The sequence below is a fragment of the Heptranchias perlo genome, chromosome 23, assembly GCF_035084215.1.
Source record: "Heptranchias perlo isolate sHepPer1 chromosome 23, sHepPer1.hap1, whole genome shotgun sequence".
Lineage (NCBI taxonomy): Eukaryota > Metazoa > Chordata > Chondrichthyes > Hexanchiformes > Hexanchidae > Heptranchias > Heptranchias perlo.
This window is the reverse complement of record NC_090347.1, coordinates 44,016,702-44,039,793: the sequence shown is the minus strand read 5'-3', so window position 1 is coordinate 44,039,793 and position 23,092 is coordinate 44,016,702. Positions and strand designations below refer to the sequence as shown.

The following is a 23,092-nucleotide window of genomic DNA, read 5'->3' as shown; positions in this document are numbered from 1 at the left end:
CAATCTTTGATTCCAATTTACCCGGGCCAGATCCGTTCTCATCCTACTGAAACTGGCCCTCCTCCAATTGAGTATTTTTACTTTGGAGTTGTCCATGTCCTTTTCCATAGCTTCCATGACATGCCATGATGGGAGAATTATTGTATCAGTGGAATTTTTTTTCATTCGTTCATGGGATGTGGGCGTCGCTGGCAAGGCCAACATTTATTGCCCATCCCTAATTGCCCTTGAGAAGGTGGTGGTGAGCCGCTTTCTTGAACCACTGCAGTCCGTGTGGTGAAGGTTCTCCCACAGTGCTGTTAGGAAGGGAGTTCCAGGATTTTGACCCAGTGACGATGAAGGAACGGCGATATATTTCCAAGTCAGGATGGTGTGTGACTTGGAGGGGAACGTGCAGGTGGTGTTGTTCCCATGTGCCTGCTGCCCTTGTTCTTCTAGGTGGTAGAGGTCGCGGATTTGGGAGGTGCTGTCGAAGAAGCCTTGGCGAGTTGCTGCAGTGCATCCTGTGGATGGTACACACTGTAGCCACAGTGCGCCGGTGGTGAAGGGAGTGAATGTTTAGGGTGGTGGATGGGATGCCAAACAAGCGGGTTGCTTTGTCCTGGGTGGTGTCAAGCTTCTTGAGTGTTGTTGGAGCTGCACTCATCCAGGCAAGTGGAGAGTATTCCATCACACTCCTGACTTGTGCCTTGTAGATGGTGGAAAGGCTTTGGGGAGTCAGGAGGTGAGTCACTCGCCGCAGAATACCCAGCCTCTGACCTGATCTTGTAGCCACAGTATTTATGTGGCTAGTCCAGTTAAGTTTCTGGTCAATGGTGACCCCCAGGATGTTGATGGTGGGGGATTCGGTGATGGTAATGCTGTTGAATGTCAAGGGGAGGTCGTTAGACTCTCTTTTGTTGGAGATGCTCATTGCCTGGCAATTGTCTGGCGAGTATATTACTTGCCACTTATCAGCCCAAGCCTGGATGTTGTCCACGTCTTGCTGCATGCGGGCACGGACTGCTTCAATTTCTGAGGGGTTGCGAATGGTACTGAACACTGTGCAATCGTCAGCGAACATCCCCATTTCTGACCTTATGCTGGAGAGAAGGTCATTGATGATGCAGCTGAAGATGGTTGGGCCTAGGACACTGCCCTGAGCAACTCCTGCAGCAATGTCCTGGGGCTGAGATGATTGGCCTCCAACAACCATTACCATCTTCCTTTGTGCTAGGTATGACTCCAGCCACTGAAGAGTTTTCCCCCTGATTCCCATTGACTTCAATTTTACTAGGGCTCCTTGGTGCCACACTCGGTCAAATGCTGCCTTGATGTCAAAGGCAGTCACTCCCACCTCACCTCTGGAATTCAGCTCTTTTGTCCATGTTTGGACCAAGGCTGTATTGAGGTCTGGAGCTGAGTGGTCCTGGCGGAACTTTAAGAGTCAACCATATCGTGTGGGATGGGAGTCACATGTAGGTCCAACTGGCAGTAGTGAATTAGTTGAGTTTTTATAACAATCTGACATCTTCATTGTCAATTTTTTTGCTGTCAGCCCACAAATTACTGGATTTACTGGTGGGATTGTGAACTCAGAGACCTCTGTGTTATTAGTCTCGTACCATAACCACTAGGCTACCATGCCCTATCGAGGGAGAGACGAGGGAGTTAATGTCCTAAAGTAGGGGCTTCAATGAGTTAAGGAGCTAGTGAAGGGGGCTGTGATTTTCCTCCCCTCCTCTCCTGCTGACTCTCACTGGGGTACGGATTTCATAGGCACTAGACTCCCTCCAGTGCCTGACCCAAGTCACGTGAGTGTCAGAAGCTATTTGGTCGCAGGGGGCATCACAGCTGAGCCCAATCCTGTCCCCAGCTAACATCCACACACATGCATTTTCCAACAGGACTCACTGGAGGGTGATCAGGGGCCAGAACCCCGGCTAATTATTTCTTACCTCTCTCCTGAACCCAAGGAGGGCAAATTACACTGCTCCCAACAACCACACTAGGCCAGGCCAGCTAACTTGACACGGATTAGAAATAGAACCTCAGCTCTACTGCTCAGTATGACTCAGTGCTACTTTCACTCATCAAAACATAAGTACAGCCCACATTCAAAGGAGTTTCTAATGTTGTTAGTTTAATTTGCAAAACCTATGTTTATAAATCCCTATGTCCACATATGTCCTAGGCCCAACCATGTTCAGCTGCTTCATCAATGACCTTCCCTCCATCATAAGGTCAGAAATGGGGATGTTCGCTGATGGTTGCACATTGTTCAGTTCCATTCGCAACCCCTCAAATAATGAAGCAGTCCGAGCCCTCAAGCAGCAAGACCTGGACAACATCCAGGCTTGGGCTCATAAGTGGCAAGTAACATTCGCGCCAGACAAGTGCCAGGCAATGACCACTTCCAACAAGAGAGAGTCTAACCACCTCCCCTTGACATCTCGAAGGACAAGAGCAGCAGGCACAGGGGAACAACACCACCTGCACGTTCCCCTCCAAGTCACACATCATCCCGACTTGGAAATATATCGCCGTTCCTTCATCATCGCTGGGTCAAAATCCTGGAACTCCCTTCCTAACAGCACTGTGGGAGAACCTTCACCACACGGACTGCAGCGGTTCAAGAAGGTGGCTCACCACCACCTTCTCAAGGGCAATTAGGGATGGGCAATAAATGCCAGCCTCGCCAGCGACGCCCACGTCCCATGAACGAATAAAAAAATAATGGAAATTGCTTATGTAGACATGTAATGCTACCACAGCCTAAAGTTTACATAGGCAGTTTTCATTATAAATGTGGACATTGGAATTTATAATGGATTATAAAATTAAGGACAGACTGTATAACTTTAAAATAGAACTGAATTATGTCTTCAGCCCTAGTCCAATTATCCCCGTCCTTTGACTGCCCCCCCCACCGCCGTGCCCCGTTCAACTGAGGACTGCAGGTGGTCTTTAATCTCCGTGTGTAAAACCATGAGAGATTGGCCAATATTGGAGAATAAAATTTAATTCTAAAATATAGTGAGCAACTTTGAAAAAAGATTTCTTGTTATGTTTGGATTAGCTGAAATAAAAACCATGGGTTTTAAACAGAAGGAAATGGGTGCTGGATGGGGTGAAAAGAAATTCAGGTGGCAAAATAGAAATGGGCAAGTGGATAAGAGCTCCATGATGACCCTCACTCAGGGTCCCAGAGACCGCCCTGGTAACTCCCTACAGGCGTACACCTGCTCTGGCCCCCTACATGCGCACACTTCATACAGTCCTGGTGAACACACACCGTACCGCAGTGCACACTTCATACAGTCCTGGTGCACACTTACATTCTCATCCACATCATGCCGCAGCTGGTCGAACTCCCTTGAGTCCGGTTTTCTCAACTCATCGTTGAATTCTCGGGCTGCTCGCAGTGACAGGTTGTATAGAACTGAGAGAGAAAAGGAGAAGAACGGGGATCAGAAAATGCCAGTAAAGCTTCAAAGTACAACGAGGATAGTGAATCAGGCAGAATCATCTGTTGTTATATTAAAAGTCTTGCATTTAGCGCACACTTCCTGTAAGGTCGCACCTACTTCATGTCACACTTTCCCAGTCACAGTTCCCTTGCTGGGCTAATTTTTCATCCTTGTTTTAAGCCTCCGAAAGCTTGTGATTTTCAAATAAAACTGTTGGACTATAACCTGGTGTTGTAGGATTCCTTACATTTGTCCACCCCAGTCCATCACCGGCATCTCCACATCATGCCCATATTTGGGCAAGTCTATTCAAATGGACTGTTATTGCCTTAGCAACGCTGGGTGGTAGGAGCAATGTTGTCTTGAGATACCCACTATTCCTCAGGAGGTGGAAGTTTCTTTTTAGATTTTAAACGGCCCAGAAACTGAGTACGGTCATTCGTTGCAGTGCTCCAAACACCACCCGGTGGAATAAGTTAACACAGTCCAGGGGTTGAACCTGAGACCTTCTTGGCCATGTGCAAGGCTTATCCAGGCTGGACTGGGCACTTAATCATTGGAGAAGCCAGCACTTGGGCTCCAACACTCAGTGTGACTGCGCCATGGCTGAACCCAAACCTCTAGGTTGAAGGTTGCTTCATCTAACAGAGGCACTGTAAACGTTCTGTTCCAACCAAACTACATGGAGTTTGATTTAAAGACCCTTCTCTTGGGCTGTTGAACCAGTTCTGCTCTGTGTGTTGCTGGGAAGGAAATGGGTAAGACACAGAGCCAGGTGTAAAAGTAGCCATTTGTTCCATTCCTCCATGACCTCAAACCTTCCAATAATGTTTTAAGGTGTGAAATGCGACTCACACAAGTTAAAAATTGTGGCCTCGGTGGGAGATTATAAATGGGGAAACAAATGAGACAAACTACAAAACAAGAATGTTGGCCTTTGACAGGAAATATTAACTACACAGCATGGCTCACACATTCCTGACTCTTGGAATTCCATTGGCTGTGCAACACTGAATAACGTTTCCCTATCCCAATCCATAGCTCCTCCAAATCTGTGCTCCTCCAATTCTGGCCTCTTGCACATCCCCGATTTTCATCATTCCTCCATTGGTGGCTGTGCCTGGGCCTTAAACTCTGGAATTCCCTCCCATAACATCTCCGCCTCTCTCTCCTCCTTTAAGAGGCTCCTTAAAATTTACCTCATTGACCAAGCTTTTGGTCACCTGTCCTAATATTTCCTTATGTGGCTCGGTGTCAAGATTTGTCTGATTACGCTCCTGTGAAGCGCCTTGGGATGTTTTTAGTACGTTAAAGGCGCTACATAAATGCAAGTTGTTGTTGTTACTGTATGACACAGACTAGCGCAGAAATCCCAAAGTAGTAGCCCCCCACCCTGTTCAGAGGTGATGGACCGCTCATTTTGCCCAGATTCTCCTTGTTACTCACCAGTGTCCCTGGGGTTGTTTAGCTGGGAGTGCACGGCAGCCCCGTTGTGCACATTGTCCGTTACCTGCCACCTCACAATGTCCGTCCCGTCCAGTTTGTTTGTCCGTACCATTGGCGTGTCCAGGGAGTCGGAGGTGAGCTTGCTTTGACGTAGCATGTAGTGGTCTTCCTTAAACCCAACCGTTGTACCTGGAAGTGGGATCAAGGACAGATAAAATAAAAGTTGAGTTTAGAAGGTTGGGGGGGGTGATCTGATCGAGTTATTTAAAATGATAAAAGGGATTCAATAGTATAGATATGGATAAACTATTTCCTCTGGTGGGGGAATCCAGAACAAGGGAACGTGATCTTAAAATTAGAGCTAGGCCATTCAGGAGTGAAATCAGGAAGCACCTTTTCACACAAAGGGTGGTGGAAATCTGGAACTCTCTCCCCCCAAAAGCCTGTGAATGCTGGGGTTCAATTTGAGCTTTCAAGACTGAGATTGATAGAGTTTTGTTGTGTAAGGGTATCAAGGGAGCAAAAGTGGGAAAATGGAATTGAGGCACAGATCAGCTATGATCTAATTGAATGGTGGAACAGGCTCGAGGGGCTGAATGGCCTACTCCTCTTCCTGTGTTTCATTAAATTACTCCATGCAAAAACCTATCAAAAGATAATTGCTCTGAGATATTAGGTGACATTCTGGGTTTGGCTTTGACCTTGGGCCTGGTTTCAAATCCAGACCAGATGGTTTGAAGATCCTCCTCTGCCAGTTAGAAAGGCCTTACATGAGATGAGGACAGTCTCATCCCAGTTTCTAATGGGCATGGGCCAGTCACATAGAGCGGCCCCTAATTTAGCATCCGTTGGCAATCTCACTCAGGAAGACCACCATGAAATGTAAACTATCTCACTAGCACAGTGGGCGCTCTTCTGCGGATGGGAGTAGAGGCAACGTTGCTAGGGCAGGGTGGAGGGAGCATTACTCTGTGGCAGACTGTGCCACCCCTGATGTGGGACTACTTGATGGAGACACTGGCAGCGATACAATTGGAAAATTTCCTCACTGCCCAGTATTGACATCCTTCATCGTGACGATCACAAAATTCCAGGAACATTCTCAAACAATTATTCCTTGGTTCCATTCAGACTAGGAATGAATGGAAACCATTGCGAGTAGCAGATTCCCCAGAACCAGGGAGACACTGAGGCCCAGTAATTGGTGGGCGGGGACCCAGCATCAACCAAGAACCACGGCGCCGAAACTGATGGGGAAGAGGACCACGCAAAAAGTGGTCCTCTTGCACGATCAGGACGTGACTGGTGTGCTGGGGACCCCAATGGCTCCCAAACAGGCATGGCATCGATCGCGAAGAAGATGAAGATCGGCCGGTGAAGATGCCGGCACCGGACCTACCCTGAGTCCGGGGAGGGGGGAGTGGGCAAGAGAGCGGGAAGGGGGAGGGGGAGGGGGATGGCGGTGGCCAAGTGGTGGCCAGCAGCAACCCACACTTTTAATGTGGAGTCAGGGGGAGAAATCCTGCTCCTTCTGGTTCTACATTCAGGTCAGTAAGAACAAGTTTCCTTACATTTTTGGTGGCAGCCTTTAACGGTCCCTTTAAAGACCCCTTTGTTTTGGCTGCTGTTCGCCTGAGAGAACTGACAGCAAAATTCTCGGCACGCGCTACGGTCAGTCATGATCCAGTATCAGGACATGGCCTGAAATAAGCGTTAGGCCCCCAATTTGCATATACACCTGCCCCAGACGGGCACCCTAGACGACTGCAGGGCATCCTAACCAATATGACATGCGGCAGCTGGCATGCACATCGCATGGACCCTTCAGCGCCCATTTTAAGCCTGATACAATTTCTGGGCCTGATACTCTTCACAACATGAATGATTTGATAAATCAAACTCTTCACAAGTGGTTACACAAGACTGAACTTACCTCTTGGACAGCACGGCAACATGGCACAGCAGGCCTGTGAAGAAAGAGAGTCATCAGTACCAGCACCAGCCCGTTATAAACTAGATTTCTAGATTTCACAATTAAAAAAACACATCATAATATTTAGGATAATTTCTCTTGATCAAAACACTTCATTAAAATATAGAATACAACCTATATCAAGAATTTAAGGAACAGAGCAAGACAGGAACTAACACAGAGCCCAGTCTGGGACAATCCCCAACCTTAGCACTGAGACTGAACCCAACCCACCTGATACCCAAACTCCAATTCTGAAACTCTATCTCCAAAACTGAGCTCCAAAATTCAACTCAACTTGACCTGAGGCCCAATCTCAATTCTGAGGCCCAAGCCCCAATCTGTGACAATTCGTGATCAAAGCCAATCAGCAATTCAATTTCTTGGAGATGATCCCACGTCCCCCCAGCCCCCGCTCAGTCTAACACAATCCCAAGTGACAGCCATTCTCCTGAGACTACCCTCAACTAGATACAAAATATGTGGTGCCCCTGACAGGACTCTCAGTCTTATTCTTAACACCCAATGGTACTTGGCCCATAACAGGCCAGGTCAGTGCAGTTTATACCCAAAGGCCCAGTCTTTTCCTCTTTGTACAATAGTCCCACTAGGGAGACAGTCACTCACCCGACAGCAGGCACAGTACTTCCAGCAGAGCATCATCAGCAGACCCAGCAACAGCATCAAGAATATGATTAGTGGGATGAGCCAGAGGAAGCCTCCTGGAGGGCAATCTGGGGGAGGACAATTAAAAGCATCAGACCACATATTAGGAGCAACTACATCCTACTCCACCACCGGCGCACAGTGGCTGCAGTGTGTACCATCCACAGGATGCACTGCAGCAACTCGCCAAGGCTTCATCAGCAGCCCCTCCCAAACTCACGACCTCCACCACCTACAAGGACAAGGGCAGCAGGCACATGGGAACAACATCACCTCCAAGTTGCCCTCCAAGTCACACACCATCCCGTCTTGGAAATATATCGCCGTTCCTTCATCGTTGCTGGGTCAAAATCCTGGAACTCCCTTCCTAACAGCACTGTGGGAGAACCTTCACCTCACGGACTGCAGCGGTTCAAGAAGGCGGCTCACCACCACCTTCTCAAGGGCAATTAGGGATGGGCAATAAATGCCGGCCTCGCCAGCGATGCTCACTTCCTGAGAATGAATAATAAAAACCAAATTCCCCCGAAGGCCATCAGATCACATTAACTTGCGTCAGTGCCCCTAAGCCGGAGGGTTGGGGAGTGGGTGGGGAGAAGAGGGGGAAATCAGCTGGAGTTCTAACTCATAATCACAGTAACCCCCTACTGAAAAGTGCATATCGGTTGAGTACAGTATTGGGCTGCGATGCCTCCGCCCACAGTCGATCAGCCGTCTGATGCACTGCCGTGAAGTGTAAGTATCAATGGGCCGCTGTTGATTGTGGAATGGTACCTGCCCCAGTAAGAATCAGTGCCTTCGGGAGATATGAGGAGAAACATTTACAAAGCAGATAGACAGTGAGGGGTCTCTGAAACCAACACCCCCACCCCACCCCCGCCTTAAAACCATTAGATCAGTGTCGGGAACTGCTCAGAGTTCAGGTCCCTCGTCAATTGGGATTTGCTGGAGCACAGTGTTGGGACTCTCAAAACTGGATTCCTCTGCCAGACACACCAACAAAAGCGAGTTGGCTGGTAATTTTTTATCACCGATTCTTGCAAAAAAACAGTTTGAGGGGAATCTAATGGAAGGTTTCGTGATTGTGAAAGGAATTGAACAAAGCTGTTGTCTGTGGTGAAAGGTTCAAATCCAAAGTAACACAAATAAAAAATGAGGGCATTAGGAGTAAGAAGGGACACCGGGGGGAATGTTTGCATCCAATGGGGAATCAAGTCTTCGAGGAAGTCATCAGGGAAAGACATTGAGGTGGACAGTGTACATGGGGTCAATGGTCAATTGAAATGGTTCCTAGAGAGGGAAGAGCCTGAGGGATATGGTGAGAAGGGACTGAGGGATATGATGAGGAGGGACTGAGGGATATGGTGAGAAGAGACTGAGGGATATGATGAGGAGGGACTGAGGAATATGATGAGGAGTGACTGAGGGATATGGTGAGAAGAGACTGAGGGATATGATGAGGAGGGACTGAGGAATATGATGAGGAGGGACTGAGGGATATTGTGAGAAAGGACTGAGGGATACGGTAAGAAGGGACAGAGGGATATGGTGAGAAGGGACTGAGGGATATGATGAGGAGGGACTGAGGAATATGATGAGGAGGGACTGAGGGATATTGTGAGAAAGGACTGAGGGATATGGTAAGAAGGGACAGAGGGATATGGTGAGAAGGGACTGAGGGATATGATGAGGAGGGACTAAGGGATATGGTGAGAAGGGACTGAGGGATATGGTGAGAAGGGACTGAGGGATATGATGAGGAGGGACTGAGGGATATGGTGAGAAGGGACTGAGGGATATGGTGAGAAGGGACTGAGGGATATGATGAGGAGGGACTGAGGGATATGATGAGGAGGGACTGAGGGATATGGTGAGAAGGGACTGAGGGAGACAATGAGAAGGGACTAGGAGAAGAGGTTAGGATATTTGTTTTTTTTACACAGAGTGGGTTAGGACATAGAATGTCCCGTCAGAAACAGTGGTGGAAGAAGAATCCACAATAGCTTTTAAAAGGGAAGTGGAAAATCAATTGGAGAAGAATAATTTAAAAAGGTGTGTGGAAAGTGCGGGGAGTGGGACTGAATGGATAGCTCTTTCAGACAGCCGGCACAGAGGCGATGGGCCGAATGGTCTCCTATGGTACTGTGAAGGTCTACGATTCTGTGAGAAAGTGGGTATGTAGGGCAGGGCTCTGTTGTTTCTAAAACTTCTGCATATGAATTTCGTTGGAATTGCGAGATGAAAAAAGTCCATCTAGTTCACCTTCTACCATCCTGGTGGTCACATGATACAACGATAGTGGAGTTGGTGACTAATCATCTCTATCAATTAGTCTACAACAGACCCAGTGGTGGAGAGCTTTGGGAACCGGAGGTCCAAAGTCACCTGTCCATTCTAAACATGTTACACTTACCACATGCCATGCCTCAATTACTGATCTATGTCCGTCCTTATTCTCAATATATCATAGGGTCAGAAGCCAAAAAATTCTAAAGTAAACGAATGTCGAATTTAACTGGATAAAGCTTCCAGTTTTATCTCCGACTCACCTTTCTCCTTTAACACCTCCACATGAGTCACGTTGCCACCGGGGAGTTTTTCCACAGTGTAGTAATACGTACAGTCATCATCCTCATCACGGAACTGGCAGCTCTCCGTCACCAGCTTTTCTGCAGGGAGATAATAAAACTCTTTTTAAGTGTCAGCTTGGCTTGGTTGGTAGCAATCTCACCTAGCAGTTCTGGGTTCGAGCCCCGCTCCAGAGACTTGAGCACGCAATCTAGGCCGACACCTCCCAGCGCAGTACCCGAGGGAGTGCTGCACTGTCGGAGGCGTCATCCTTCGGATGAGACGTCAAACCGACGGCCAGTCCCCTTGTTCAGGTGGATTTTGAAGATCCCAGGGCCACTATTCAAAGAGGCTCCCCCAGCGGGAACAGTGGCCCTGGCAACATTCCCCCCTCAAAATAGAGCCATTGTTCATTCATCTCATTTGCTGTTTGTGGGATCGTGCTGTGCGCAAATTGGCTGCATCGTTTGCCCACATGACAACTGCGATCGCATTTCACATTGTATGTGAAGCTCTTTAGGATGTAACCAAATTGAAGATCATGAAGGGAATCGACAAAAACTGCTCTGAGAATATTGTTGACTGAGGTGACAGTTTTACATCCAAGGGGTCACAAGTTAAAAAATGAGGATGTTAGGAGTAGGAAGGGGATCCCTGAAAACTTCCTCACCCAAAGGCTAATCAAATAGTAGAATATGTTACCGAGGAGGGATATCTAAGTGGGCAGTGGAAATGGGTTGAAGAGACAATTAGTAGAGAAGGGGCTGAGGTAAGCAGGGTGTGACATTGGGTTAAATGTCCAGACTGACCTGACTTCAGTTCATCCACGAACTCGAACGTGTTAGCGCACTTCTTGCAGTTTTGACCCTTCTTCTCTCCGGTTTTCCAGGCCTGGCACTGAACACAGGTACGAGTATCCTCACACAGGCCTAGCAGTTGCTGCAAGAGACGGAGAGGGAGAAAGAAACAGCCTCCATTAGAGGGGGGGCGCAAACCCGTTCCTGAATCTCTCTGGAAGGTGCTTGGTGGAAAATTCATGGAGTCTAGAGCCCTGATTTTAACCTCCAGCCCCCAGTGAAAGTGGAGCGGGCGGCGGTGGGGGGGGCGGGGGGGTTTAAAATCGGGAACAGTGGCCCATTTTAACTCCCGAGTTTCAGGAGGCGTTGGAAGCCATCGCTGCAGACAGGCGAGGGCCTCGTAAATATGCAAAGGTCGGAGGTCTGATGATGTCACTCGGACCCTGACATGAATTTCACTCAGGGTTACGCAAGTCGCACGGCCGCCTGTGAAACCCAGAGACGGGCAGGATCGGGGCCTGAAGAGGCCCAGGTGAGTTTGAATTATTTCCTTGTGGGCCAAGAGAGCTGGAATGCTCCTCTGGGCTCCATAAGGAAACCTTGGGCCTCCACCTGCCCTGGGCTTCCCCGGAGCAGCACGGATTTTATTTTCCTGAGGCCTGTTGGTTGGCTTCGGCCTGCTGGCATGCTTCCCGCCGGAATCCTGCCTTGTATAGATAATGACCCATTACCCAGGAAACCCGGACCAGGGTCACGTTGGGGTCGGAGCACAGGCCTGAGGAAAATCCAGCCCCAGCAATCATGCCAAAATGACTGCCTATATCACCAATGGGAATTCACTCCTGGACTGTCACTCCTCTCAAAGTAACTGGCTATTCAACTACTGTGTACCTCATGGTTTCATCATTTTCACTCCTTTAAACCAGTGAGAAGCTTAATTCATTGTAATTGTACAGAATGGGAATGAAAGAGAAGAGGTTAAACCCACAGAGATGGGTGTCAGTCGTGGCTCAGTGGGTAGCACTCTCTCCGCTCAGTCAGAAGGCCGTGGGTTCGAGCCCCACTCCAGAGACTTACGCACGTAATCCAAGCCGACACTCCAGTGCAGGGCTGAGGGAGTGCTGCACTGTCGGAGGGATGAGACATTAACCCAAGGTCTGATCTGCCCTCTCAGGTGGATGTAAAAGATCCCATGGTACTATTTGAAGAAGAGCAGGGGGGTTCTCCCTGGTATTCTGACCAATACGGTCAACAAACACCACTAAAAAACAGCTTATCATCTCTTTGCTGTTTGTGGGACTTGTTCTGTGTAAATTGGCTGCTGTGTTTCCCTAGATTACAAGTGACTATTCTTCAAAAGTACTTAATTGGCTGTAAAGCACTTTGGGACGTTCTGAGGTCATAAAAGGCGCTATAGAAATGTTTGTGCCTTAAACTATCTTCACTTACCAAGTAGGTGGTGGAGCCACAGGTTGGATCTGTGTTTTTATCTTCACACTCGCATCTTCCACATACGCAGTCGCCTTTACCATTACAGAGCCCCTGGAATCAGGAAAATACAGGTGAGATACCTGGCAACTCCAGATGTATAGAGAGTCCCTGCCCCTGACTCAATCTCTTGGCCATCGCTTGCCCTGTGGGGGGTGGAGGTGTAAACAGAAGTTGACCTCTGTACAAGGCAACCAGGAAACTCTCAGAAACAGCAGAGTCCTGGCGGAATTTTGAGGCCCTGGAAATTCTACTCATGATACAAAAATATCACAGCAGAGGGAGCCCTAACACAAAATATCTCTTCCCAGACTCTCTCCAGCCATAAAACAGGGTAACATTAGTGGATCTCAGTCATTCCTTAGTTCCATTGTAACATTCTACGATGTGACAAATGGTTACAGGGCAATTCAGGGCATTTCTATAAATCCCTCTCTTTTATTAACTCCTGAAGATTTCTGTACTGAACAGAAATTGGGACCACACATAGGAACAGGAGTGGGCCATTCAGCCCCTCGAGCCTGTTCCACCATTCAATTAGATCATGTCTGATCTGTATCTTAACTCCATTTACCCGCCTTTGATCCATATCCCTTGATACCCTTACCCAACAAAAACCTATCAACCTCAGTCTTTAAAATTGTCACAGTATCCACAGCCTTTTGGGAGAGAGTTCCAGATTTCTACTACCATTTGATTTCACTCCTAAACGGCCTAGCTCCAATTTTAAGATTATGTCCCCTTGTTCTGGATTCCCCCACCAGAGGAAATAGTTTCTCTCTATCTACTCTTTGTCATTTTAAAGACCTCGATTAGATCAACCCTCAACCTTCTAAACACAAGGGAATATAAGCCAAATTTATGCAACCTATCCTAATAAGTTAACTCTTTAAGCTCCGGGTATCATCCTGGTGAGAATCAGACACCAGTTTGTGACTTAAAGATGATTTGATAAAGGAACGGAGGTGAACGTGGACTTTGGCGATAGTGCAAAATGGCTGATGGTGAATTGGTGGTGGTTTTACACCCTGCCCAAAATATAATCAAAAGATGGCCGATTGGATGGTTTTGAGCAACAGCCCAAGATCAATTCCAGCCCCGATGTGTTTATGTGGTGCTGCAATGTAATTCCAGTCTTACCCCATTGGCGTCAATGCACGTGGCATTGCTGATAGGACACTCACACGAGGGACCCGTCCAACCCTCATCACATACACACTTCTCCTTAAAACATCCGCCACGAGCTGTGGAAAAACCCAAACAGAAACCGAATCAAACACAAAGTTTAAACACTCTCGGGGCACAAAAGCCAATCGACCAAACCTAAACGATGGAGACACCGTCAAAACAGTACAACTCATACTGCCAATCCCATTGGTCAATACAACTCATACTGCCAATCCCATTGGTCAATACAACTCATACTGCCAATCCCATTGGTCACTACACTAATACTGCCAATCCCATTGGTCACTGCAATCATTCTGCCAAACCCATTGGTCAATACAACTCATACTGCCAATCCCATTGGTCACTACAACTCATACTGCCAAACCCATTGATCAATATAACTCATACTGCCAACCCCATTGGTCAGTACAACTCATACTGCCAATCACATTGGTAAATTCAACTCATACTGCCAATCCCATTGGTCACTGCAATCATTCTGCCAAACCCATTGGTCAATACAACTCATACTGCCAACCCCATTGGTCAGTACAACTCATACTGCCAATCACATTGGTCACTACAACTCATACTGCCAAACCCATTGGTCAATACAACTCATACTGCCAACCCCATTGGTCAGTACAACTCATACTGCCAATCACATTGGTAAATTCAACTCATACTGCCAATCCCATTGGTCAGTACAACTCATACTGCCAATCCCATTGGTAAATTCAACTCATACTGCCAATCCCATTGGTCAATACAACTCATACTGCCAATCCCAATGTTCGGTGCAATTCATCTCTGGCAACCCCATTGGTCAGTGCAACTCGGATCCACTGGTAGTTTTGACAAAATAAACACAGAAAATGCTCGAAACGCACAGCGGGTCTGTCAGCGTCTGAAAGGGAAATGGCAGGTTTAACTCAGAGATGTGACAAAGGGTCTCCAAATATTAACTTGTCTTTACTCTTTCAAATGCTGGTCGCCTTGTTGCGTATTTCCATTGTTGTACATTGGTAGCTCGTGGTCACACCAGCTTAACATTGGGGCAGGTTTCAGGGGAAGCCCTCTGTACATGTGTAAGCAGGGTTTTAGCTAAGTTAAGTCTGCGGAGCAGGAGACGTTCCAGGGAAATTCATTCCCATAGTGTTCTCACAGCCGTCAGATAAAGGAGTCTATTATCCTGAGATTGAACAGCCACGTCTGTTCGATCCCTGGAGAGAATGATCCTGGGAAACCTCCGGTTTCCTCTTAAGAAATTCCAGTTAATTCAGCTCTATTTTATAACAAATATTCCTTCCTCCCCACCTAGTTTTCTGCCCTTGCAGGTGCTTTCCTATGTTGGGATACTGCCCCACAAGCCACCAACAGCCCTGAGGCAAACATGGCCAACTGCCCATCCTTCAGGAGCAAGAACCCTGGCCAACTTTCTCCACCGCCATCCCATGGGTGCTGAGGCCAATCATGGTGCCCAATAAGCTACCTCACAGAGCAGACTGGGAACTGAACCTGGCACCGTCTGGTGTTCAAACCCAATCAGACCGTGGCATTCTGTGATTTGTTTCTTCCTGCCTGTCAGAGTTTCACTGCACCGGGCATTTCCTAGTCCCTGGGTATGTCCTGTCCCACGAGCAGGACAGACACACCAGAGGTAGCAGTGCAGTGATATACAGTCAGGAGGGAGTGGCCCTGGGAGTCCTCAACATTGACTCCGGACCCCATGAAATCTCATGGCATCAGGTCAAACATGGACAAGGAAACCTCCTGCTGATTACCACCTACTGTCCTCCCTCAGCTGATGAATCAGTCCTCCTCCATGTTGAGCACCACTTGGAGGAAGCACTGAGGGTAGCAAGGGCACAGTATGTACCCTGGGTGGGGGACTTCAATGTCCATCACCAAGAGTGGCTCGGTAGCACCACTACTGTCCGAGCTGGCTGAGTCCTGAATGACATAGCTGCTAGACTGGGCCTGCGGCAGGTGGTGAGCGAACCAACACGAGGGAAAAACTTACTTGACCTCGTCCTCACCAACCTACCTGTCGCAAATGCATCTGTCCATGACAGTATTGGTAGGAGTGACCACCGCATAGTCCTCGTGGAGACGAAGTCCTGTCTTCGCACTGAGGACACCATCCAACGTGTTGTGTGGCACTATCACCGTGCAAAATGGGATAGATTCAGAACAGATCTAGCAGCTCAAAACTGGGCATCCATGAGGCGCTGTGGGCCATCAGCAGCAGCAGAATTGTATTCCAGCACAATCTGTAACCTCATGGCCCGGCATATTCCTCACTCTACCATTACCAACAAGCCAGGGGATCAACCCTGGTTCAATGAGGAGTGTAGAAGAGCATGCCAGGAGCAGCACCAGGTGTACCTAAAAATGAGATGCCAACCTGGTGAAGCTACAACACAGGACGACATGCATGCTAAACAGCGGAAGCAACATGCGATAGACAGAGCTAAGCGATTCCACAACCAACGGATCAGATCAAAGCTCTGCAGTCCTACCACATCCAGTCGTGAATGGTGGTGGACAATTAAACAACTAATAGGAGGAGGAGGCTCTGCAAACATCCCCATCCTCAATGATGGCAGAGTCCAGCACGTGAGTGCAAAAGACAAGGCTGAAGCGTTTGCAACTATCTTCAGCCAGAAGTGCCGAGTGGATGATCCATCTCGGCCGCCTCCCGATATCCCCACCAGCACAGAAGCCAGTCTTCAGTCAATTCGATTCACTCCACGTGATATCAAGAAACGGCTGAGTCTATTAGATACAGCAAAAGCTATGGGCCCCGACAATATCCCGGCTGTAGTGCTGAAGACTTGTGCTCCAGAACTAGCCGCGCCTCTAGCCAAACTGTTCCAGTACAGCTACAACACTGGCATCTACCCGACAATGTGGAAAATTGCCCAGGTATGTTTTGTCCACAAAAAGCAGGACAAATCCAATCTGGCCAATTACCGCCCCATCAGTCTACTCTCAATCATCAGCAAAGTGATGGAAGGTGTCGTCGACAGTGCTATCAAGCGGCACTTACTCACCGATAACCTGCTCACCGATGCTCAGTTTGGGTTCCGCCAGGACCACTCGGCTCCAGACCTCAATACAGCCTTGGTCCAAACATGGACAAAAGAGCTGAATTCCAGAGGTGAGGTGAGAGTGACTGCCCTTGACATCAAGACAGCATTTGACCGAGTGTGGCACCAAGGAGCCCTAGTAAAATTGAAGTCAATGGGAATCAGGGGGAAAACTCTCCAGTGGATGGAGTCATACCTAGCACAAAGGAAGATGGTCGTGGTTGTTGGAGGCCAATCATCTCAGCCCCAGGACATTGCTGCAGGAGTTCCTCAGGGCAGTGTCCTAGGCCCAACCATCTTCAGCTGCTTCATCAATGACCTTCCCTCCATCATAAGGTCAGAAATGGGGATGTTCGCTGATGATTGCACAGTGGTCAGTTCCATTCGCAACCCCTCAGCAATTGAAGCAGTCCGTGGCCGCATGCAGCAAGACGTGGACAACATCCAGGCTCTGGCTGATAAGTGGCAAGTAAAATTCACGCCAGACATGTGCCAGGAAATGACCATCTCCAACAAGAGAGAGTCTAACCACCTCCCCTTGACATTCAACAGCATTACCATCGCCGAATCCCCCATCATCAACATCCTGGGGGGTCACCATTGACCAGAAACTTAACTGGACCAGCCATATAAATACTGTGGCTACAAGAGCAGGTCAGAGGCTGGGTATTCTGTGGCGAGTGACTCACCTCCTGACTCCCCAAAGCCTTTCCACCATCTACAAGGCACAAGTCAGGAGTGTGATGGAATACTCTCCACTTGCCTGGATGAGTGCAGCTCCAACAACACTCAAGAAGCTCGACACCACCCAGGACAAAGCAACCCGCTTGTTTGGCATCCCATCCACCACCCTAAACATTCACTCCCTTCACCACCGGCGCACTGTGGCTACAGTGTGCACCATCCACAGGATGCACTGCAGCAACTCGCCAAGGCTTCTTCGACAGCACCTCCCAAACCCGCAGCCTCTACCACCTAGAAGGACAAGGGCAGCAGGCACATGGGAACAACACCACCTGCACGTTCCCCTCCAAGTCACACACCATTCCGACTTGGAAATATATCGCCATTCCTTCATCGTCGCTGGGTCAAAATCCTGGAACTCCCTTCCTAACAGCACTGTGGGAGAACCTTCACTACACGGACTGCAGCGGTTCAAGAAGGCGGCTCACCACCACCTTCTCAAGGGCAATTAGGGATGGGCAATAAATGCCGGCCTCGCCAACGACGCCCACATCCCATGAACGAAAAAAAACATTGTGGGTTCGGGCCCCGCCCCAGGGGCTTGAGCACACAATCTAAGGCTAATACTCCCAGTGCAGTACTGAGGGAGTGCTGCACTGTCAGAGGTGCCATCTTTTGGATGAGACGTTAGACCGAGGCCCCGTCTGCCCTCTCGGGTGAACGTAGAACGACCCCATGGCACTATTCGAAGAAGAACAGTGCATTCTCCCCGGTGTCCTGGTCAATATTTATCCCTCAAACAACAACCGGCAAAAAAACAGATTCGCTGGTCATTTGCTGTTTGTGGGACCTTGCTATGCACAAATTGTCTGCCATGTTTGCCTGAAAAACAACAATGGCTGCACTTCAAAAGAAACCTGTTGGTTGTAAAGCACTTTTGATCATTCCAATTATTTGCTATTGTGATATATAAATCCCAGTTCCCTTTTTTGTTGCTAATTCATGGAGAGATATGCTTCATGACTCCAATTTCTGTGCACCACCACCCTTTACAGTGAGGGGCACAGCTTCACTCACCATTACACGCAAAGCCAGCAAATCGGGGGCACAGCAGGCTGCTGTATTCACAAAAGTCCCCGTCGAAAACTTCAAGATGGTAGTCTGATGGAAAGCAGTGACAAACACCGCACTGACACTCCCCGCGGCCGGTGCAAACCTGGGTGTCGTTGGGATGGATGCAGGCTTTGAGGTCTCCTTCATTGCCCACTTCACAGTCGCAGAATAGGCCTTGCCTGAAAAGGCAGAGTTTCAACATCAGCAAAACATCAGCCCGAACCAACCAGCTGTTGTGTTTTAAGTTATCTTTGGAAAAATAATCTATTTTTTGTGACTCTGAGGAACAGGAGTAGGCCATTCAGCCCCTCAGACCTGCACTGTCATTCAATCAGATCATGGTGATCTGTGCCTCAGCTTCATTCACCCGCCTTTGCTCCATATCCCTTAATACCCTTAAGCAACAAAAATCTATCGAGCTCAGACTTGAAAGCTTCCAGATTTCTACTACCCTTTGTGTGAAAAAGTGCTTCCTGATTTCCCTCCTAAATGACCTACTCTAATTTTGGGATAATGCCTCCTCGTTCTCAATTACCCCACCAGAGGAAATAGTTTCTCTGCAGCTACCCTTCTAACATTTTAAATACCTTGATCAGATCACCCCTACCATCTTCTAAACTCAAGGGAATGCAATCTGTCTTCATAATTTACATCCACCTGAGAGGGTAGGCAGGGCCTCGGTCTAATGTCTCATGTGAAAGACAGCGCAGCACTCCCTCAGTACTATACTGGAGTGTCAGCCTGGATTATCGGTTCAAGTGTCTGGAGTGGGGCTTGGAACCCACAGCCGTCTAGACTCAGAAGTGAGAGTGCTACCAACTGAGCCATGGCTTACACAGAGGTCTCTGTTATCGAAGGAAGGCTGAGACATCAGACTCAGTGGCCGACTATAATGCTGGATGCATCTAGGAAGCACTGCAGTCACGGGATGTCATGCTTTCAGTGGTACTGCATGAGAGAAGGCAGGCCAGGGTGGCCAATATCCAGCGGAGCTTGATTGGCCATACCCGCCAAGGTGTCAGCAACCATATCGGCAAGCATTGTTGCAACTATCTGACAACGATCATGGGGAGTGGCCTTCTCAGGCTCTGCATCAGCAGGGAGACAGAGACAGATGTGTGCCATTTGCTGTACGGACATCTTCAAGCTACATAGAATGACATAGAACGTACAGCACAGAAACAGGCCATTCGGCCCAACAGGTCTATGCCAGCATTTATGCTCCACGCGTGCCTCCTCCCTCCCTACTTCATCTAACCCTATCACTTCTATTCCTTTCTCCCTCATGTGCTTATTTAGCTTCCCCTTAAATGCATTTATGCGATTCAGCCCAACTGCTCCTTGTGTAAGTTCCACATTCTAACCACTCCCTGAGTAAAGAAGTTTCCCCTGAATTCCTTATTGGATTTATTAGTGACTGTCTTACATTTATGACCTCTAGTTTTGGACTCTCTCACAAGTGGAAACATCTTCCCTACGTCTACCGTTTTGAACCCCTTCATATTCTTAACGATCTCTATCAGGTCACCCCTCAGTCTTCCTTATTGTAGAGAAAAGACCCCAGCCTGTTCAATCTTTCCTGAAAGTTATAACCTCTCAGTTCTGGTATCATTCTTGTAAATCTTATTTGCACCTTCTCCAGTGCCTTTTGTAATATGGAGACCAGAATTATACACAGTGCTCTAAGTACAGTACCAAGGGTTGTTGAGTGCCAGGCTGTTCCATCACTTGCCTGCACCTTAAGTTTCCTTTCCCCTCATTTTTTACCTGTCACTACTTAGCTTTCTCCCCCTTCCGCTCTGTTAAAGACTGACAATGGGTTCGAAAAGCATTTTTGTCTCCCTGTGTATCACTTTCCTTTAATTATTCTTTAAATTTCAGCCATGTGCAGTCTTCCCTTTCACCACTAGGGGGGCTGCCTGCACCTGAAGCAAGGAACAACTATGATCAGGAGCTGACCCAGGAAAACTGGGAACACTTTGGGAGTAAACTGGACCCCTATCGGAAAACCAGCGACACGGTAAATATCGTGAGGAGTTTTCCTCTCATCACTCCCTTCTTCATCACGGGGTCAATAACCTGGAACTCCCCACCTAACAGCGCTGTGGGAGCACCTTCACCACACGGACTGCAGCGGTTCAAGAGGAAGTCCCACCACCACCTTCTCCAGGGCAACTTGGGACAGGCAATAAAAGCCGGCCTTGCTTTCGAAGCCCACATCCCGAGAATGAATTAAAACAAATATTTCTAGCATTTAGACTCATTCTTTTGGCTACTTCCACAATTTGGTGGAAGAAATGAAGATGATCAATCATTCAACTGCGATTACATTGCTGCTAAAAACTCAGCATCAACCAAAGAAATCTCCCCCCCAGAGTGGCCAATATGGGTATGTAAGATCAGCCATCGGACCCGTTAGGGGTTCAACCCATCCACTGGGAACAAAAATAGATCAACACATGTCAATCAGAAATGCAATGTGGGTCCATGAGCCACTCTGTCAGGAACCCAACATAAGACAAGAACTGTGCTTATTAGGAAACCAATGTTGGTCCATGAGTTTGGAAATCATGGAAATCAACAGTCTACCCAACAGGGACTCTAACTCGATCAAAAAAACAATGCTTTCCCATGAGTCAGAGGTATGTTCTTGGTGTCAGCCGTGGCTCAGTGGTGGCACTCTCGCCTCTGAGTTAGAAGGTCATGGATTTAAGCCCCGCTCCAGAGACTTGTGCACGCAATCTAGGCTGACATTCCAGTGCAGTGCTAAGGGAGTGCTGCACTGTCGGAGGTTGCCGTCTTTCAGATGAGACATTAATCCGAGGCCCAATCTGCCCTCTCAGGTGGTGGTGAAAGATCTCATGGCACTATTCGAAGAAGAGCAGGGGGGTTCTCCCCGGTGTCCTGGCCAACATTTGTCCCTCAACCAATATCACTAAAAAAACGATTATCTGGTCATTATCTCATTGATGTTTGTGGGACTTTGCTGTGTGCAAATTGGCTGCCACGTTTCCTCGTATTACAATGGTGACTACACTTCAGGAGTACTTAATTTGCTCTAAAGCTCTTTGGGGTGTCCTGAGGTCATGAAAGGCGCTATATAAATGCAAGTTCTTTCCTTTCCTTTCACAGTAAGTCCTTCACATTTATGTCCAAGTGTGTTTTCTAATCAAAATATAAAAATGCTTCTTTCCACTTACCACTTATCCCTGCACACACAGTGCCCACAAGTAAAGTCACCATTACCGTTACATTTGGGCGAGTTCACCTCCGGATTCTGTTGACGAATCGAAGAAGGCAGTTAGGAAAAACGAGTAAGAATGTAAAATACCAAGTGCAATTTGTGGAGTGACGTGTGACAATAGGACCTTACCATTTCACAGGGACACTGGTCACAGAGAAGGGAGGCTTCTAATGACAAAGCATCTGTGAAAGTACTGGGTTTGACAATTATGTTTCCTTTCTGGTCCTCCTTGGCACTGTTGCACAGGTGAGTTTCACCAACGTTATCCAAAGCTCTCATGTTGAGCCTGAACTTGTTCTGTTTATAAACAGGAGAAAAAAAGCAGCAATTACACTCAAGGTTCTTTCCAGGCTGACCCGAGCGTTCATCTCTGAAAAAAAGGTGAGCTCATCATACAGACCCACACCAACCACATGATTAGCCACATGCACACCTGAGCTCATTACGAGGACTAGAAGACCCTCAGACTTTCAATATCTCTGCAGCTCCACGAGGCCTGCTGCCCAATCTAAGAACCCATATGTCCTCCCTATCTCTGTAACCTCCCCCAACCCTACAACACTCCAAGATCTCTGCACTTCTGCACTTCCTCCAATTCTGGCCTCTTGTGCATCCCCGATTTCCTTCCCCTCTCTATTGGCGACCAAGCCTAAGCTCTGGAATTCCCTCCCTAAACCTCTCCGCCTCTCTACCTCTCTCTCCTCTTTTAAGACGCTCCTTAAAAACTACCTATTTGACCAAGCTTGTCCTAATGTCTCCTTATGTGGCTTGGTGTCAAGATTTGTTTGATAATCTTCCTGTGAAGCACCTTGGGATGTTTTATAAATACATCCCAATACATTGTTGTGTCCTGCTTTGGGATTTATACATCATTTTCCCACAGAAAGGATCAGAGTTATTTTATAAACGTTGGGTTTATTAAGCAAAGCGTATTCACAAAAATTGGGAGGTCGGGGGGGGAATCACTGAGACAATAGATGGTTAAAATACTAATGATCTAAGCTTCAATGTTGTTTCTCCATAGACTGTAAGTAATTCGCAATGCCCTGTCTTGGCAATCAATAAACATCTCACACCCATTGTGTTTGGAAAGTCTCTGCTCCCTTCTGACTGTAAACAGAGGGTGATTAAAAAACAGCAGAGACAGAGGCATGTGCAGAGAGTCAGGATGAGCAACGGCTGCAGAGTCAGCCAGGTGTTAAACAGAAAGCTGTGAGGGAGAGCTTTTCCAAGGCTCAGAAAAAGAATGTAGGAAGGTCTTTTGGGGATTATTGGGATGGATTTTCACTCTTGTCACCGGGCGGAAAGTACCCGATTGTCATTTCCACTGACGCATGGCCAGCTTTGTCCGATTCAATTTCAAACCTTGCCAGGGTAAGCACAGTAGGACAACCTCTGGGTTG

General features: G+C 47.9%; 1 protein-coding gene across 1 annotated transcript in view; it reads right to left on the bottom strand.

Moving 5' to 3' along the window:
• itgb4 (integrin, beta 4) overlaps positions 1-23,092 on the bottom strand; it is a 136,798-nt gene that overhangs the window by 72,521 nt on the left and 41,185 nt on the right. Inside the window, 11 exon segments of the mRNA XM_068004453.1 lie at positions 3,318-3,421; positions 4,896-5,084; positions 6,829-6,862; positions 7,495-7,601; positions 10,083-10,202; positions 10,911-11,040; positions 12,348-12,440; positions 13,527-13,630; positions 18,410-18,624; positions 21,646-21,722; positions 21,819-21,986. Coding sequence (XP_067860554.1) covers positions 3,318-3,421; positions 4,896-5,084; positions 6,829-6,862; positions 7,495-7,601; positions 10,083-10,202; positions 10,911-11,040; positions 12,348-12,440; positions 13,527-13,630; positions 18,410-18,624; positions 21,646-21,722; positions 21,819-21,986 — 1,341 coding nt within the window.